The sequence below is a fragment of the Sceloporus occidentalis genome, unplaced genomic scaffold, assembly GCF_023333645.1.
Source record: "Sceloporus occidentalis isolate IW3139 unplaced genomic scaffold, rSceOcc1.0.p SCAF_52, whole genome shotgun sequence".
In the NCBI taxonomy this organism is placed as follows: domain Eukaryota; kingdom Metazoa; phylum Chordata; class Lepidosauria; order Squamata; family Phrynosomatidae; genus Sceloporus; species Sceloporus occidentalis.
Window position 1 is genome coordinate 2,766,064 of NW_028317032.1, and position 19,813 is coordinate 2,785,876.

At 40.9% G+C, this 19,813-nt stretch overlaps 1 protein-coding gene across 1 annotated transcript; it reads right to left on the reverse strand.

Annotated features, from left to right (window-relative positions):
• Positions 1-2,275: 2,275 nt before the first annotated feature.
• Positions 2,276-19,451, reverse strand: LOC149288338 (flap endonuclease GEN homolog 1-like). Its single transcript, XM_089491880.1, has 13 exons — positions 19,291-19,451; positions 18,582-18,768; positions 17,977-18,153; positions 16,229-16,339; positions 11,407-11,480; positions 8,409-8,500; positions 7,400-7,550; positions 7,279-7,315; positions 7,100-7,180; positions 5,829-5,959; positions 5,296-5,357; positions 4,499-4,630; positions 2,276-3,717 (listed from the first exon to the last, which is right to left on the reverse strand). Exons 1-13 carry the CDS (start codon positions 19,449-19,451, stop codon positions 2,276-2,278), a joined length of 2,838 nt encoding a protein of 945 aa, XP_089348006.1.
• Positions 19,452-19,813: the final 362 nt, after the last annotated feature.

Below are 19,813 nucleotides of genomic sequence, written 5' to 3' on the forward strand. Positions count from 1 at the left end.
ACTCATGAAAGGTTATAGATGTTTATAGCCATTTTTTAAAAGTATAAAACATTTTGCAATAAATGTTAAAACATATTTATCCATTTAAAAAATGTTGACACAAAACAGTTTTCTATTATAGAATTTCAGGTTATATATATATATAAATAAAATATAAAAAAAGGTCTACTTTATTGCAATTTCTACTATTTAATGCCTGTACAAAACACAATTCTATCTCATTAGTTTTCTCATACCAGGTAGCGAAGGTAAAAAAAAAAGCTACCTTATCTCATGCCACGTGTGTGTGACCGATGCTAATAGCTTTAAAAACTGTACATGAAGGTAGGTGAGGTTGCCCCAGATTTTGTCTTTTCATGTCTGTCGAGGTGCTGATCCTGCTCACATATCTACTCAGTTAAAAGACTAAGACCTATTTGCAAGATTCACAGACTTGTTCAAACCCAAGTGCTAGCGACAAAACCCATAAAACTCCGATGTTATTTTAGCACTTTCTTCTGCAGGAAGCAAACACTTGATATAACCTGTGTACTCACTTGCCAGTTCAGATCCAAGGTGTCTCGGAAAGTCTAGCAGGTCAGTGACAAAAGGAAAAGGAAAACATCCCCCCCCCCAAAAAAAAAATTAAAAAAAATAGAAATCTATTCTTACCTTCTTGTGACTAGATAGAAAAAACATTACAACGCATTCTTCAGAACTTTGAATGGCAGCAAACCAATTAAATGGGGAATTCTACTGGTTTCTGAACAAAATACGGATCCCAAAAACGCAAGAGGAGGAATACAACAATGTATCAGCTCTAAAAACTTTATAAAAAAGAGGGGGAAGCTGGGGCTCTAGAAAAAAAACCCCAATATAAACAAAAGGTTTATATACCTAGAACAGTCTACAGCTTACACGGCACACACTGGCAATATGATGGGCTAATACATGGACGTGTGTAGGAAGAGTTTGGGGGAAAATGATACCGTTAGTGGAAAGCCATGTTTATATTGAAACATAGAAAGCGACAGCGGATGAGAACCGCTCGCTTGGCCCATCTAGTCTGCAGTTTTTGCAGATTACGTTACTTAAAATATTTTAATAGGCATTCTTTGTTGGCGGGGCTGTACGGGATACTGGGATGTCCCTTTAACAAATCACACAAACAATACTTGAAGGAAACAAAAGGTTTGCACAGTTATGTCATAGGTCTGACCACTTCCTGTCGCCGTCTCTGACAGCGCAGGCATGGGGCAGTACCAGAATGAGAATATGGACACTACCGGTGGACGCTACTGTTGGCAAAACCGTCATCAGGAAGGGATCAGTTGTACGACAAGTGAGATAAAGTGAGGGTACGCAGTAGAACCGGCAGGAAGGTACCATCATAACCACAAACTTGGAGTAAAATGGAACCAGTAACAGTTGAGGTCCCTTCTTCATTCATAGTCAAGCCTTGCTTGAATTGACCTCCGTTTGCCATCCTCTCATTATCACACTGCCATTAAAAAGTATAGTTCTTACTCTAATTTTGTGATTTGTCACAAAAGTGTAATCCATATATGTAATGTTGGCTTAGTTGTGTTTTAAATAGAAGTTATTTTTGTGCATGTACCATCTACCACCATGTATATGGGCCATTTCCTTTAAACCGTTCCTCTGCTTACATGGCAAACATTTGGGGTTGACTTGGACTTCATTATCAGGTATAGTCTCAAAAAAAAAGGTGCTTACAGTTTTATTATGAGGTTTATACTGCAAGAAGATCTGAGCTGGTCCTGTACATTGAATCTCCAATAAACTCACACTTTAGTGAATAAACTTTTTGCTCTTGGTTTCAATGCGAATTGTGTGACAAAATCAGTCCCCCTAAAAAAAGTCTTTAGAAGAATCATTACCAGTTCATACAGATCAGACAATTTAATTTATGTGCACTACATTTTACAATTATATTTCTTCTTTAATGCCTTCGCTTCTGGTATAAAAATACATTTTAAATTGCAAGAAAAACATTCAAAAAACAGTGTGATGACACTTGTCGAAAGGAGTCCTTTTAAAACCGCTGCTCAAATAACAGCAAGTAATAAATTAGCGGCTCGATGTAACACAAAGGAAATAACAGATACACAACGTAAGACAAAATTTATATTAAAACAACCGAGGCATGATGATGAGTTATGAGGATATAACATACTAAAAATGGAAAGGAATCAGGAGAGCTCCCAGCGGTCCTCTGTAGCGCTTCATTGTGATCCGCTGCTGGGGTCGTTCATTTTCGTTGCGTAAAAGTACACTAACAGTTCTGTAAGGATCTTAGTTTCAGCCTTTCCGATAGCGGCAGCGGACTGTCCACTGAAACGATGGAGTCATCGCTCTGCTCTCCTGCGCCGGGCGACTTGTGCTCAGGACTAAGCGGTAGATCTTTCAGGCTGCAGCCAAGGACGACGACATTGCTGGCCGGTGAGATGTTCTTATGATTGATAAATCCAGATTCCCGTCCGCTCAGAGGTGGCTCCTTTTTTGATTTATTGCTTTTGACTCCTGAGTGGGTTTTGGCCCTCGGCTCGACTCGGCATACATTATCCATCCGCCCCTTAGTCTCCTCTGTCTCGTCTTCACTTGACGAACCCAACTTGCGACAGACGCTCTTCTTCGTGGTTATTTTTGGGGCAGTTTGGCTTACTATTTTATTAGAAACACTACTTACGGAAAGAGTCCGTGTGGGAAGGAGGGGTATCTTTTTTGGGTGTTTTACAAACGTGTAAGGCTTCTTCACCGGGATAAGAGGGATTTTGTTGGGATCCTGTACAGAGCCGTTCTGCTTCGTAGCCGGCAGTTCCAGCGGTTTAACGATCACACCTGCGCAAGCTACTGCTTTAACTGCTGTAACAGGGTGTTTTTTATTTTCTTCTGGACCCCATTTTACGGATTCAGTCTTTACTTTAGGTATTTGATTGTTTTCCTTTGTACTTTCATCCACAGTGACAGAGTTTCCAGAATTGGATTCCTTTTTGTGGCCACTAATGGGTCGAAGCTTCTCAGGAAGAGATTTGGAATCAAGGTTTTGGGGGTGAGGGACACCAGACCGACAAGCGTTCTTTAAAAGTATTCTCTCTTTTAGGGATAACCTTTGGTACTCCACTTTTGAATCTTCCGCAGAACACGACTTCACCTTATTTTCCTTGCTAGCAACTTGTGGCCCGATCGGTTGTCCCACGACCCCATTGTCATCCTGGCTTATCGTTTCTGGATCGTTACCGGTTTGCTTGTGGTTACAAGATTCTTCTTGTTTAGGTTCAGAATTTGGACAGCCCACCCCGGCGGTATGGGTTTCCGCTTTCGGAGACTTGCTGAAGGAAGTCGAGTCCCAATCGATGCTGCTCAGCTGTAGCTCGGAAATCAACGATGAGATGCTGGGTGAACTGGCATCTGATGAAGGAGCACCGCACTGTGCCGGTGAATAGCACGTTCCAATAACATCTTCCTCATGTTCATCGACGTCGTCTGCAGTAAAAATCTCTAATTCTGTTGCAGGTTGTAAAAAAGTCTCTGTTTTTGCGGCCAAGTCCCGCGCGTGTAAATTCTCCTCTTTGGAGCTTTGCGTCCCGTCGCATTCTACATTTGAATTGCTTGGTGGAGGTTTCTCCAAAGCGGGCTTTAAACTCATTTCCGACAGCAATGCAGCAACATCATCTAGATCCGGAATCACTTTGGACTTTGATTTAGACTTCTTGCCTAAAAAAAAAAGATAAAAAAAAAGGACATTCAATACGCTTCTCTGACATTATAAATACAACAATGCCGCAGCTGTCTGCTGCCGAAGCCAACAATTTGATTACACATTATGCTGCGCTGATTATCAGAGTTTGCTGCGCACGCAAATTGGCTTTTGAATGGCTGCAGTGAATCTTGTGCTATTGACAACCAGCCATTGTATCGGAAAAGAGGGAGAGAAATAGAAACGCCGGTTGATTTCAGTTCACTAAGTACATGTATTTTGCTTTATTGGCAAAAATCCAATGTGTTCTTCACAACGAGAGCCCTAAAACATTAGTTGGCTTGACCAATGGATTTACTGCTGGTAACAGCTCAGCGATTTTCTACTAACCCGCAGTTTTTACTAGTATGTGTAAAATAATAGTCGGGGGGGGGGGTGCATACCGAACATTTGGAAGGTTTCCAATCTCTGTAAACCGAGTGGCGTTTGCCGTAATAGAATGTAAAGGAACCTCACCCTGTCGAGTAGGAATTGCCTCCTTCGGCTATTGGGTTCCTGCATTATAAACTATACTCCAGGATATTTTACATACAAAGAAAAAGGTTTAAATGTACATTAAATGAGATGATACAACAAAAAAAGACAGCTTTTGAGGAATGGAAGATGTTCTTTCCATGGATATAAATCCCTTTCCCAAGTCAACTCTTGTATCCAGAAATAGGCTTCCAATCATCTCTATTTTAAAATCCATACGCAATGCGTTTGCACACAAAAAAAACCCCTCACTTTTATGCTTTTTCTCCTCTTCTTCCATTTTTCCCTTCTGATACAAAGCAACGGTCTGCGGATAAGCAGCTTGGAAGAGCGATTCATCCTCGATTGTCACCAGCGGGGAGTCCGAAGGATGGTCGTCGGCAAAAACATATTCATCTGAAATAGATTGATAATGCACTGGGGTATGTGTAGGCAAACAGAAGCCACGTCTAACACAACGTTACCTCTTCAGATGTTAAATGTAGAAGATGATCATGAGAGCTGCAGTTCCTCTGAGTTTGTTCCTCAGAGGTCTGGATAAGGTAATTTAGAGATATCTCAGCAAAAGCTGAACAATAACGAGACATTCGCTCTATTAGTAACTACAGAAGACAAAAACAACTTGGCCACGAACTATCATGGTATCCCGCAAGCAGAAAGACTTAATGTTGGCGGTGTTAATATGTCTCTTTTGTGGAGGTATATCAAACCAACACACATATATATATATATAAAAAATCACAAATATAGGATCTGAAAAAAAAAAAATCTGCAACGAGTCCCCTTTTGTATTATTCTGACGGTCCTAGTAGATCGATGGTTTGTACATAATCTAAACAAAGCCGTAAACGTATCAATTAATACATTCAATTTAAAATGTTAATCAGTTTTTCCCCCTTTTTTGGACAGTTCGTTTCTCTTTCGGTCCCGTCCAACCTGGTTTTCGCACTTCTCGATATCTTAACCCTTCACTGGCTCACAATGCATTGTTTTTAATGGGTTTAAAGGACAACCCATTGTCCTTAAAGGGTTAATGCAAGTTCTCTCAGGAGGATACAGACCTGGTTTCACCCATTCGATTTCAAAACAGGGAATTCCGTTCTTGACTCGAGTCTTAACAATTCTGATGACAAAAAATAATGTTGCGAATTAAAACAAACGACCAATAATGCCATTTTTTCTCGTCGAAAACAAAAAAAAACGGTGATGTATACAAGGATGCATGTGGCTAATAATGGCTTGGCTGCTGAATGAGCAAACGGGTGGATTAGTGTTGGGCACGGATCACAGTGAAGGATAGGATTATTATTTTTTAGTAAGCAGTCACTAAAAAAAAAAAAATTGGTTATTATTCTTCATGTTTGGCATTATTTGGGTAAATCTGCTTAGGACATTCCCAGGAGATATCGCTTTAAAAAGCGGACTTTAGGAGGCACATGGCCTTTTTAGGCTATATTAGAAAAGGATCGTAACTCTTTAATATATTTAAGTGCGACAATATCTGGTCATCAAGTCTTCCATTAAATAGATTCGAGGGCCGTCATTTCTGAACGCGTCACGCGTGGTTCGAAGGGCATCCAAGTGATCGCGTTACCGTATGGCCTGTAGCCGCGCGGCCGGCTCTCGGCCTGCCTTCCGCTCGTTCATGTCATAATGTGTCAGCATCGCCAGCAGCTTCTCGCAGGCGTAGTGCTTGGGCCACTCCATGCGATCCAATGCAAAATTCTGCCGAGAGAAAGACCAGAAAATACCTTAAAACAAAGAAAACCAATTTGAATCATATATAGATGCCTTGGTTAACAACTTTGATCCCAGACGCTGAAGTAACACAATCCTGTATTCTTAAGGGGACACTCCAGTCATCCTATACATTAAAGTGCATACGATGGGTGTAACGATCAAATATTATACTCTTCCCGGTGACAGAACCCCGCAAAATCAGAATATCGGGAACACGGAGGCACATACTGACCTGGGAGGTCTGGAATATCTTCATGGGGATTTCCTTATATTTATTATACTTTGCAAAGTGTGATCTGCATTTATTTACAGTGATGTGAAACTATTCATATTATATTATTCATATACTATATTAAGCAAAAACATATTTTTATCCAATCTGTTCCCTAATCTCTCTCTTTATCTGCAGATTCTGAAGATTCTTCGTTAGTCAGAGTCTAGATGGGCGATTAACAATGAGCCATTCTATTGTTGACCACAGGCGGTATGATAAGAGTCGGGCTGTTTGCCTAGCAAGAGAGCTGGAACACATACAGATAATTAACATGCAGCTGCCTGAACACATATTTTGCTAATAAAAGAATTGTTTTAAGAGAGGAAATGGCAAAATGCGTCGGAAAAATGTTAATCTGATACTAGCACTATAAAAAAATGGTAATGGATCCCCCTTTAAGGCAACTCAACGACACACTGTTTAATTAACAAACCCACTCGTCAAAAGAAGGGGATCGCTGAACCGGTATAGTAAGAGACTGCGTGTTCTGGTGCACACTAGTTGAAGGTAAGAAGATTTACCGAGCATATAAATGCCTACACACATCTGCGTGATCATATTCAATAGTAGGACATTTTAACCCAAACAGATGCATTCGGAAGTTCACTGGTTTCAAGAGGCCAAACCTGATAAACCCCCGACTGAAGAGAACTCATTCACAGACGGGTTTAGCTCACCGGGCTCTAACTTGCTAAAAACTTTAGGGTTTGCTAAATAAAAAAAAACAAAAAACACACAGTAAAAAACCTCAAGACCAAGTCCGACAGAAGCCCACAAAACGTGTCAGCGACAAACGCTCTTCTAATTACAAGAACAAATATTCAAATGTTCAAACATTCATATTCTCTTACCTGGAAAGACAAAAGATTGGGTCGGACCCATTTGATCACTTTTAGCAGTTTATTTTTATTTTGGATAAATTCTTCGATGACCTAGAATTTTTTGGCAAGAAAAAATAAAATAAATAAAAGTCACAAAATTATAATAGATATAAATTTTTGCGAACAATAATGAAGAAGTTTGTTGTTACCTCGTGGAAAGGAAACCCTTCACATTTCTTGGCTTTCCTGTAACACATAGACAAAGACATGATAAGCGTTGTTCTGTCACCAGGGGCCGATGGACTTTAATCCGCAGCGACGCTTCCATACATCTTGATGCTGTACTCCACAGGGTTGGCTCGTTTCTCTTGCTCCGTCCGATGCCAGTTACAAGGGCAGCGGTAGTCATAGTCGTGCGGCTCGCAGTATCGATCGCTTCCACACAGGGCACAGCCGCTTCGCTCGTGGTCCTTGGCGGAACCTACAAGGAGACGGGTAAAAATTGTGCGGGTGGGAAAGTAGTTCTTTTCGGATTGCTTGACTTCTCCATTCTGTCTTCATTCATTCGCAATCACACGACATGGGAGCGCTCCAATAGCATCATCACACAAACATATACAATTGTGCCTTCTAGGACGATAACTAGAAATTTTATGGGAGAAGAAAAAAAAAAGGCAATTTATGGGTTTTTTTCCCCACTTCAATTCACTGAAGACAAAGGAGGATTGCACATCATCCTTTCCTCGTCTGCACGGTTTTGCCTAGGCAATGCTTTTTTCTCTAAAGCTGAAGCTTTGTTATCCGACAGAAACTAATGATGTGATAGCGTTTTTCCCGAACTTGGAAGTTTGCAGGCGATACGTGCAAACCTTCGGCTGCTTTTTTTAAATATTTTAAATTTTTTTTTACATTTTCACACAATTGATTGCAAACAATGTAATTGCATCATCAAGAATCATATCTAAAAAGGGAAAGGGTAAGGATTACAGATATAATTCAAAACAGGAGAAGCATTAGAAAGGATAGTGAAGTCAGGGGGTGAAGAAGTCCTTGCCTTTATTTATTAAACATCAAACATTGCCCGTCCTTCTGCATCCTTAGAGGATTTATACTGAGAGTTCAGTTCAAAGAGCGTCAGATCCAACGGAAAAAGCAAAGTTTGGGGGGGGGGGGGTCAAAAATCAACCAAAAAATACAGAATTTCTATTCTTCTCTATTTGTCATTGCGGAGGAGAACGTATCGAGTATATTCATTGGAATCTTGGCGATTTATATGGTAATAAAGAACGCAGTGTTTTCTATGTAAACGGAGAGTCCCGATATATATATATATATATACCTGGATGGCAGCAAACAGAACAATGCGCTACTTTCTTAGCAGACGGAGAGGGGATTGTAGGCTCATTAAACTGTTTCTTCCACTGATAAAACCTGCGATCAAGAAGAATAAAAACACAGTAGGTTCCGTAACATTCTATGTTGAAATGATTTCAGCAAGGAACCCAATTACACGATGGATATCCGCTGCAACCTCTTTGATAACACTGGATCAGGTCCTTTTGCGGTATATCGGCGTTGGCCGTTAAAAAAAGAGCAAATTTGGTAAAGATGACACCTTTATTGGTTAAGTGTAATGGATTGCAAGCTTTCGGGGCTAACTAGGTCTCTTCAAGCATATTATACTTCAGGCAGTATTATCTTCACCAAGTTTGCTCTCGATAACATCAGCAATAGTTATCAACCAGTAGACACAATCCATTCAAAATAAATCGGCTAAAAGCTTAAAGAACTACATAATATTTATCGATGCGCGTCTCTAGCAGGCTAAAACTTTAAGATCCGACACGATCCTTCCTCGACCATGCGAGAACAAACAGAAGCGTAATCGTAGGACGCGATCTGTCATTTTTCCGGAGCCGTAGACTCTAATTAAAGATTTAACTCGGGGCTATACTGGGCGGATTTGGTCAAAAAGAGCCATTTTTGAGAACGTGTGATAACGGTGAACTATCACTGGGCTTTAAGAGAACTTGGCCAGGATGTCCTCCCCTGCTGCAGATCCTTATTAACAGATTACATTTTATTGTCAGCAGCCTGCCGCCTTTTTCTTTCCCCAAAACGGAGCGCAGTAAAAAAAGAAAGACATTCCCAACGTTAACTCGCATATCAAAGCCGGCTTCACTAATGAACCCATTAGCAGCGGAGTGTTACCCCAGCTGAATATTTTATACAGTAGTGAAGACGCAGCAATGTGTGACCGCACCAAATGGCAGGAGCCTGGCCAGGTGGACCTCTTAGGATTAGGTTTAATGCATGGATATGTATTTTTTACATTGATGTTTTTTTGTTTTTTTTTTAATTGTTTCACTAGTTATTCGTATTCATGTTGTACGATCTACGTAGATTGGGGGAAAACATTCAGATCTAAGGGTGGATTTAATGCTACATTTTCACAACACTGTGGTCTGCGAGCACCGACAGATACTAGATATAAGCTAATAGTACGGCGGGTACACGACGGGAGAGACAGTGGGGTCTGTATGCTGAAGGGGGCTGGCGGCAGAGGGTTGATACATATACCGACCGACTTATGGATTGCCGGAAGAAGAGACCTAGATAGTCTCGAATGATTGCGATCCATTATACGTCAGCCAATAAAGGTGCGATCATCGAATTTGCTTTGCCTTCACTGTACATTATGAAGGCTCGTTCCCCATAAGCTTGACAGACCCTCTATATGCAGAGGTAAATCAGTGACATCTCTTGAATTATGCATTATACAGGGCCAGCTCAGCCTCACAGAACGACCAAAACTCCCCTGTAAACTCTTGTGGCGACTAAACCCCGGGAACTGACCGCTGAACCACATTAAAGACATCGTATACATTACATATATGCTAATCACTAATTGTCAGATCCCCTAATAGTCTGCAGGCAGGGGCTTGTATGTAGGTGTGCGGGCCGTGCCCATGTATAAACAAATAGAAGATACAAATATCACTGTAAGGATATTGTCTTACCTCTACACCTGCTAGCACTAAAAACAATATTATATATCATGCTTAAAGGTAAAGGGATAGTAAAAATCACTTGCTGGCACGTCAGGTTTAGTAGGACAAGGGGGAGGACTGGCCAGGGCGGCCATCAGAAATCCGGGCATGGCCACAGGGATGGGTTTGAAGCGGGTGTCACGAAACACACAGAAGACAGGCAGCAGGTGGTAAGAGGGGGAGTAGCGTGTGTGTGTGCGCGCGCATGTGTAAACTGTGGTGTACGTGTGTATGCATAGAGTCAGCATGTCTATTGTATTGTAGTGCCAGATTCCGTATGTATGTGTGTATATTTCACGTATGTATAGTGTTAGAGTGTGTGAGCGTGTGTATAAAAATGTATGGTGATAACTTGGTTGTGTTTGTGTTACTATTTGGTGTTAGCGTGGGTTAGTGTGTGTGTCAGTGTATGGTGTTATTGTGAGTGTATGTGATCCTAGGGAGATGGAGAAGAGGCGCAGAAGACCGCTTAACAGATGCACTGGGTCATGCAGCATCACAAACACGAAGGACACACAGGAAGGAAAAGTGGTGAACCGGTGACAGGGTCACGGGCCACCAAGGCTCATTGATACACGTGGGGGGAGAAGGCTGCCTCATGTTGTCAAATCCAACAGATCTACTGTATCTCGAATTGCTGAGTTAATGCTGGTTCTGATAGAAAGGAGTCAGAACACACAGAGCATCGCAGTTTGTTGCGTATGGGGCTGCGTAGCCGCAGACCAGTCAGGGTGCCCATGCTAACCCCTTCCACTGCAGAAAGTGCCTACAATGGGCACGTGAGCAGAAGAACTGGACCACGGAGCCACGGAAGAAGGTGGCCATTCAAGGAGAGTTCCACTTTAAGAATAAAAGGAGATATAAAGAGGGCCCGACGTATCAAAGGCATTAATAGTCAGTCCTTAGGATCAGCCGGCACCTCCATGTTGCAGCAGAAGTGGTTCTCAGAATCAGCCATACTGGGTCTTCACCTTTTGTTACAGAAAAGTATATTGCTATATTAACCACAGGGAACATCTCCCAAAGATAGCTTTAAGCGGACTCGTGCTCACACAGTAAGACGGGAAATCATCAAACTTTCAAGGCCTGTGATGTCCGCTTCTTTAGATGTCTTATCACAAAGAGAAACCATGTATCCTGGATTGTTGGTGGGTTTGGAAGCCTCAACTCGAAAACCTATATATATACCACAAGTGCCCAGAGTGGGAATATTTATGCATTTACCTTAAAAATAGTTTTAAAATTATATATATAGTCTGATATACAACAATCGGGATCTATTTTTACCTCTGCAATAAACTCTCTCCCTTCAATGTCTCAATGAGCTTCAACGCCTGTTCCTTTCCAACACCAGGCACTCCCTGTATACATAAATAAAAACGAGAGTTAAATGCAACAAAAATAAAGCAATAAAAAGGTCAGTACATGGCAAAATGCATGGTAAAAATATTCACTTTCAGTTTTTTTAGTGTCAAAGCTGCCCAATTCATAAAAAATAAAGAAATAACCCCTGCGTTGATAAACAAGTTATTTCACAATCATCAGATCATCCAGAGGACTACTGTTGGTCTGCAGAATTTGAGCTTTACAATAAAGCAAAAAGGAACACAGATCTGCTCATTCATTCACGATTTACATTCAGACTCTATGCAGACAGAAAGATAATGAATGAAGCGTTCGTCGCATAAGAGACCTCCTAAATAATTTCAGAATTGTTCCGGAGGTACCTGATTAAAATTAAGAAATACTATAATAAGTAATTAGATTGTAATCTTTTCTTCCTAATAACCAAGAGTGATTTTCATGCACCTGGATTAATGATCTTTATTATTATTTTTTTTTGTTGTTTTTTTTTTTTTTTTTTTATGTCTACTTTGTAGAGCGTGATCTGCGGCTGCTCTATAAAATCTTTATTGGCTTGGATTTCCAACGTCGTCTATAAAAATGCAAAGATGAAAAATATATTAAAGAGTCAGCACTATATGCCGCAGGGCCAGTTAAATGAACAATTTAAACTCCCATTAATATACCAAATCAATACAGTTTCATCTTTTTTTTTTTTTTTATGGTTCAGTTGATCTTCATTTATTTTTATTTTCTTTTTTACAGCTCTACAACCTGAAGCATATATACACATAATAAGCTGCTAAAACGCCTCCTATATTCTGTATATAGCTGGGACGGAGGCCATTGCCACGTGAATGAACCTCGCATTGAACAAATAACCTGCCTGCAGGCTGAAGGATTGATGAAGACACAAATCACCTTAGCGGTGCACAGAGTAAACTGCCCATATATTCAGCCTGCTTAGAGGAGCAGGAGATATATATATATATATCTCAAGTAAGAAATGCTTTTAAAATAGAATTCTTTATATTGGCTGTGATTCCACGGCCAACATCCAACCATCCCGGAAAGAAAATAAAACGCGCGCTCATCAATACTCATCAGTGTATTCTTTCTCTGTCAGAGTATTATTCTGCGGGGGGGAAAAAAAGGTCAATGCAACAAAAAAAAATACGGACCCCTTTTCCTAAGGAATATGTTGAAGGTTAATATCGTAAGCTTTAGTGTCACGTAGATGACGCTCATTGTAATTGACGCTACGTGTACTTTCTGAAAACTGGTATTTAAGTTTCCTCTCCGCACTGTGATAAAGTATCGCACTTTGGACGCATTTTGTGGAGGCTTTATTACTTCTAGAGAAAAGCCAATGCATTGTTCCTTTAGAAGCCTAAACAAACAGAGGCCGCTACGAAAATAGTTTTATGTTGTGAACTTGGTAGCAAAATGGTTTGATTGCGTGTTTAAACACCTTTTGTGACCTATGACTTACCAGGTACATCATGAAAAGATGTCCCTACAGGACCCATAATGTACCTGGTACGTCATTGGTTAAAAATACTCCCAATTTACATTGATTGTAGGGGCACCACTGATGCTGACCGCTCCATGACCAGGGTGGTCAGTCTACAGCAGATTCCTTGTTTCCCTGCAACCTAAGCCCAAGGTTAAAAAAAATAAAAAAATAAAAGCTTTTACATTTTTTTATATATATTTATATACTTAACCCTGTGTTTATTACATTTAAGTTGTAGTTAGTGTAGGGTGGACATTATATGGGAAATATATATACAGGGAAAGATCATGAATATATTTTAGGTATTTTTTCTCCATTCATACCAGCTGTACAAGACCCATTTTTTTAATTTTTTTTATAAAAAATATGGGTAAAAGCCCTATATATAATTTGCGTGCGTACACTAAAGGAAAAAGAGAAATAGCAGTTAGAGAAAGACATCAACACAAAAAAAAGCTTGTGTAGCATAATATAGCACTGGTCCTTACGGGGTTAACGCACTTAAGGCAATTAAATGGGACCTACACATAATACACTGAACGATTCTGCATCAGTTAGGTCCATTTTAAGACAGTCTTTATATACTGTTCTAGGAACGCTCCGCTACCAAGGTCGTTACAAAGCGATTCCCGCAGTAAAGTTAACCCCAGTTACCCCACTGCTGCGTTTATACGCACTGTCATTTTACATACATACGAGGAAGAGAGAGCGAGACAGAAAATGTAAAGTATAGGAGTAAAAAAAAAAAAATAATGAATAATAATAATAGGCGCCAACAGTGAAACTTGATGCGCGGCTACTGGGCTCAAGCCCAAAATATAACAGATCAATGGCCTGATGCAGACGGTACCTTGAAGCTGAAAACGCCAGTCCATCACTTGCACGTTCCTTTGTACACGGAGCTGGCATTGAAAGGGTTATGTGTCTTTAACCCTACGGCGAAGGCTCTGCGTACGCTGCGCTGGAGCTTCATTGGGATTCTTCAAACATTAACAAATAGGAAGTGCTTCCCGGGTCATTAACACTTGTGCTGACACTCTAATGAAGGCGCCACCAGTTAGCACGGGTATGAGAGAAGCTCATCGGCATCTAATTACTGCCAGATGCAGCTTTAAACAGACACCCTGTGACAATCCAGTACTAAAAGCCACTCGGCCCGAGGGCAGCAGAAAAGGGACAAGAGACATGTCACAGCCCTCCTCAGCCCCGTATCAAAAACCTATGGAACCGCTAGTTAACCCTTTGAGTAGCATTGGTATGAGAAGTATAAAAAAAGAGAAAAACGCAAGCTACAAAAATAGCGGATAAGATTTCTTAAAGGGGTTTTTCTACCCCAAGAGAGTAGTAGATAATTAGAATAGCCTGCCAGCAGAAGTGGTACAGGTTAACGCAGTTAGGGAACTAATGGATAGGCATTAAGGTTTGCAGCAGGAACAGACTAGGTGGGCCGAATGGTTCTTATCTGCCGTCAAAAATGAACAATACATTTTAAGTTTAAACCTGTGCAGATTCTATAGACTATGAATAAAACTATTTTTTGCTCGGGGCTCAGAAATCCTCCTCAGCTGCAATATTGACAGTGGATTTTGAAATAAAATCCAAATTTATGTCAATAAAAATAATTTATCAGGATTTGTCAGCTGGCACAAACACAAAAAATATATAATTTCTTTAAAACACAAATTAAATTACAATCATATATTTATTTATTTTTTATTTCATTATTATTGCGTAGGAAGCTTCCAATCGGACACATTCTCTCCAGTTTGAGAAAGGCGTAGAGAATCGTTCCGTTTGGAGACGGACAACAAGAGCGGGAATTAACTTTACCCTTAGAAATATTTAACTGGGTTTTCGCCGATCATTTTGCAAGGATCATCCTCACTAACACAGACCTGGGAGAACTGAATGCAAATAACAAGTTCCCAGAGCTACTAGAAGGGGACCTGTCGTCACACCCTACGCCTGATCCAAATTCAACCACCTGTGCTTTCATTCTTCTTTATTTCAAGACTAGAGGTGTCGTGCTTCCTGCCGTAACATAAAAGAAAGGGTGCCTGGTGCTTCTCGCTAAAACGATATCACGGCCGCAGTGGACCAGGGTCTCCAACGTTCTTCTTCTTCTTCTTCCACCCTTCTCGCTCCAGCCAAAGCAAATCCCTTTGCAGGGAAAGGTGCTTCTGAAGTCAAGAGGCTCGTTCACTTCCCCTCTAAAAACTGAGTCTTTAGGGTCCAGGTCACTGCAGCAGTTCCAGTAAAAGTGCAAAAATATTATATATAAGAATCTGTATGAAAAAGAACCTTTGCACAAGAAAGTGACCCAATCAGGTTTTCATGCCTTTTCACTTAATAGGAAATTAAAAGGAATTCACAAAACGGAACTTCATAAATGACAATGCCCTCCCATGTCAAAATGAAAAGATATATAGATATAGATATATATAGCTATAGATATATACCATATTGGCTCGAATATAGGCCGCACTTTTTTCCCCCCACTTTAAGTCTTTAAAGTGGGGGTGCGGCCTATATTAGGGGTCTAGCGCCGGGCAGGCAGCAGGGTTAGGATACAGATTCCCCGCAGCGGTGTAGGGGACCTGCATCCTAATCCCCGATACGCCTAGAAGCCTCCCCTGCCAGCGCTTCCCACGGGGGGGGTGCCGGCACGGGAGGTTGTCTAAGCGCATCGTGTGGACGGTCACCGGCTGCGGAGGTTGTTTACCCGCATCGCCGCAGCCGGTGACCGTCCGCACGATGCGTTTTACCTCTGCCCCCAAGACTTACCAGAGCAGACTCCCGGGAGTCTTGCAGGGCCGCCGGGGGACATCTACGCAATACGCGTATACAACTTCCGGTGCCGGCACATCTGCTGAGTGCTGGCACCGGAAGTTGTATACGCGTATTGCGTAGATGTCCCCCGCCGGCCCCGCAAGACACCCGGGAGTCTGCTCTGGTAAGTCGGGGGGGGGGGGGCAGAGTGGCAGCATATCTCGGGGGGGAGGAGGACAATGGCAGCATATCTCGGGGGGGGGGGGGAGACAGAGTGGCAGCATATCTCGGGGGGGGGAGGAGGACAGTGGCATCATATCTCGGGGGGGGGGAGACAGAGTGGCAGCATGTTTTTTTGGTGCTTTTTTAAAGAAAAAAACTTTTTCTTTAAAAAAAAGCACCAAACTTTTAGGGTGCGGCCTATATACGGGGGCGGCCTATATCCGAGCCAATACGGTATATATATGTAGAAAATCTCACCTTTGGCAGATAATCACAACCTAGAAAGACCGCCAGCCCAACCATGGAATCTCTGTCTAAACCGAGCTTGGATTTAATAGAAGAGGCTTTGTAGCAATCCACATGAGGGTCCTGTTCAGAGAAGCAATAAATATAAATATTGTTAAAGGAGCAGTTGTTGTGAATCGCTTCGCCGCTCTAGTTTTGCTAAATTCTAACGAGCATTTCTGTGAGCTACGACGCCATAACAAAGCAACATTAAATCCGCTTAACTTTTATGGAACTGGGCATCTTTATTGTTTTAAAACAATGTAGACCGCGCTTGAAATGAATGCCATAAATATATTTGATGGTTATATCCCTTTAAAGGTTACCGCAACACTTACCATTACGGAAAACTACTTTAATAAATAAAAAAAGTACTACAATTTCATTCTTATTTTTATTTCCTTTTTTAAATCCTTATGAGCTCCGTTCTTCTGCGATACCTTTTTTTTATAGCAATTAAAAGACACAGCACCAATACAAAGCCTTTTTCATATAAATGTTTTTTTAAATAGTCTGAATGCTCATTTTACACGGTTATAGCAGTAAAAAGGTAATTTGTTAGCAGGGTTTTCCCGCCACCTAGTGGACACAAGCAAGACTTTACATCGGATGGGAAACAAACAAGGGTTAATTAAACCGGGCAATTAATATAAAGTAGGGGGCAAAGTATGTCTTTCGAGAATGAAGGTTTTGCGCATAATATATATATATATATATATATATATATATATTATTTTTTTTAATTAAAATAAATATATTCTAAAATAAAAAAACTTATTTAAAATATCCTCAGTTTAGCAAAACAGCTAAATATTATCTCTACAGGAAGACCTGTTTTAATAAATAAAGTTTTATAACTATTTGCAAAGAAAACACTTAATACGCGACAATATTTACTAGACTTGCGCAAATGGAGCAAAAAAATGATTTGGACAAAATGTTCCATTTGTTTTCAGATAAAAGTTCAGATTGATTTTTCCCATTCAGAAACTAAATTCACTCTCATTCACCCTCATTCGCTCTCTCACACTGCATCGATGTCTCTCTACCTTCTCCGCCAAGCGCTTTCGTATCTCAATCTCCTTTTCGGCAGCTCTACAAGTCTTCACTTCTCTATCCCCCCCCACCACACACACTTTCCACAAAAGGCCGGAGCCTCCACACACTCCCTCCATCTGATTGGAGGAATAATTCAGATGCATCCGCAGAAAAAGACGGGCAGAGACTCTTTGCTTTCTCCGCAGAGCCGTCTGCATTATTGCCGCCTCTTGGACTTCCACTAAAGAGCAGAGCCACCACGGGGGCAGCCTCTCCTCCACTACGCCAGGGGAAAAAAAAAAAAAAGAACACAGAAGAACAAGAAGCTGAACGGCAGAAAAGTAGCCGGGGACATGGGAGCAGATGGCGGTGAAATGAGAGGGAAAGCACACAATGCAAACAAAATAACCAGAGCTCTCATTTTATTCCACTGGAGTCTCTCCACGTTTTTTGGAAATTTGTATGAATTAACAAAAATCGCTAAAGTCTAATATTTACAAAAGAAAACTCTCCAATGATTTTTATTTTAGGGGAACAGAGTTAAAACGGCTTTTGGAAGTTACTCACACTCACAGGGGATTTATGGAAGTGTTCATCACCGCCTGTCCATGCGTAGTGACAACACAACAAGCAGCGCAAGCGGTCTCCTGCCGTGTCAAGAGCAAAGGAGGCAAGCGACATACCTTAACGTTCATGGTAAAATTCCTGTAAACCGTCTGGGCCCCGTACAGAAAGACGTCTCCGTCGTTGGTAATGCATCCGTCCACGTACCCTTTAGCGTCTAGGTAAGCACACATAGCCTCGGCCTCTCCGGCAGCCTGGACCCATGGAACCCCAAGGCATTCCAGAAGCTGGAGACACTGTGAAGCGGGACACAAACGGGGTCTTCACATCTCTGAAAATGCATTGATCCCAACATACAGAGGGGTGGATCCAACTGATGTGAACCTGTACATATATGCACATAGGCACACATACACAGATATACACATAGGCACACATACACAGATATACACATAGGCACACATACACAGATATACACATAGGCACACATACACAGATATACACATAGGCACACATACACAGATATACACATAGGCACACATACACAGATATACACATACACAGATATACACATAGGCACACATACACAGATATACACATAGGCACACATACACAGATATACACATAGGCACACATACACAGATATACACATAGGCACACATACACAGATATACACATACACAGATATACACATAGGCACACATACACATCATTTGTCTCTTACTTCTTTCAAGACAGACTTGAAATAAGACCTCCCAGGTCTTGCCGACGCAGGCTTGTTAGACGATCCATAACGCATCTCATTCCTCCTGTTCATAGTGTCAGCTTTAATCTTCGGGGCTTCCCCTTCCGTCACAAAGACTAATTTCACTCCCATCAAGCTCAAGGAAGAAACGCGAAAAAAGAGGTTCCTACAAAAAAAAAATAATAATAATTTCACATTGATGCATGTATCTTAGAGCAACAACTAAACCGAACTTTAGCTATGCTGGGCTGTGGAAGACGTTTTTAGAATCCGAGGCCCAACTAAAAGAAAAAAAAAAACACACTGGCCACTCGGCTAAGGAAATTCTTTGGCCATTTCTTAATTCATGGAACACTGAAGCATAATTTGCCCCAATACTTGTTATTTACTTAATAAAACCCTAGCAGTATACCACTTAGGAATGAGTGCACTCTATACAAAACACCGCACGCACTTATGGGCTTTTAATTAGCAATGTATTTATTTATTCTTCGGAGCTGCTAAAGTGTTTTATATGAGATTTATTGAGCTGTCCGATTGGAACTAACAGCAAATGCATGCTAGACAATAAAAACCAACATGGAACTGTCAAGTAGGACCCCCGGAGCCGTGTATGAAAAACCTTTAGATGTAATAAAAGAATTTTGGTGAAGATGGAGATCAAACATTTCTAACTCAGAAAACGTACCTGAGATGAGGTTTGGTAACCACGCCAACCATTTTCTTAACAGTTTGTGCTTCACAAACCCAAAGGCTCAGATCCACCGCAAGGGTTTTCCCGGCCAGACTGTGCAGCGGGACATGTTTCTTGACTGGTTCCAGAATGGACCACAATTCATGGACCCCCATTCTTTGCCTTCAGTTCCAAACGTAGACTTTAGCTGCAAAAAGAAAAAAAAAAAAAAGATTTAAATGATGGCCGATGCTAAGGGATCTATCACAATAACTTATTCTACATAGAAGATGAAGAGTTACATATGCATTCAGGACCTCAGAGGTCTCTTCTTCAAATGAAAATTACTTTTTACTTACTTAAAACTTCTTGTAGGAGGAACTTTGTTTATAAATAAATGTAATGTAATCGATAGCATATGTAATTCTCTATTGCTGGTTGCTACTTAATCAATGACAACTATGAAGCTTCTGACATATATATATATATATATATACACACACAACTTTCTATATACTAATAATAACTACTTGACAAA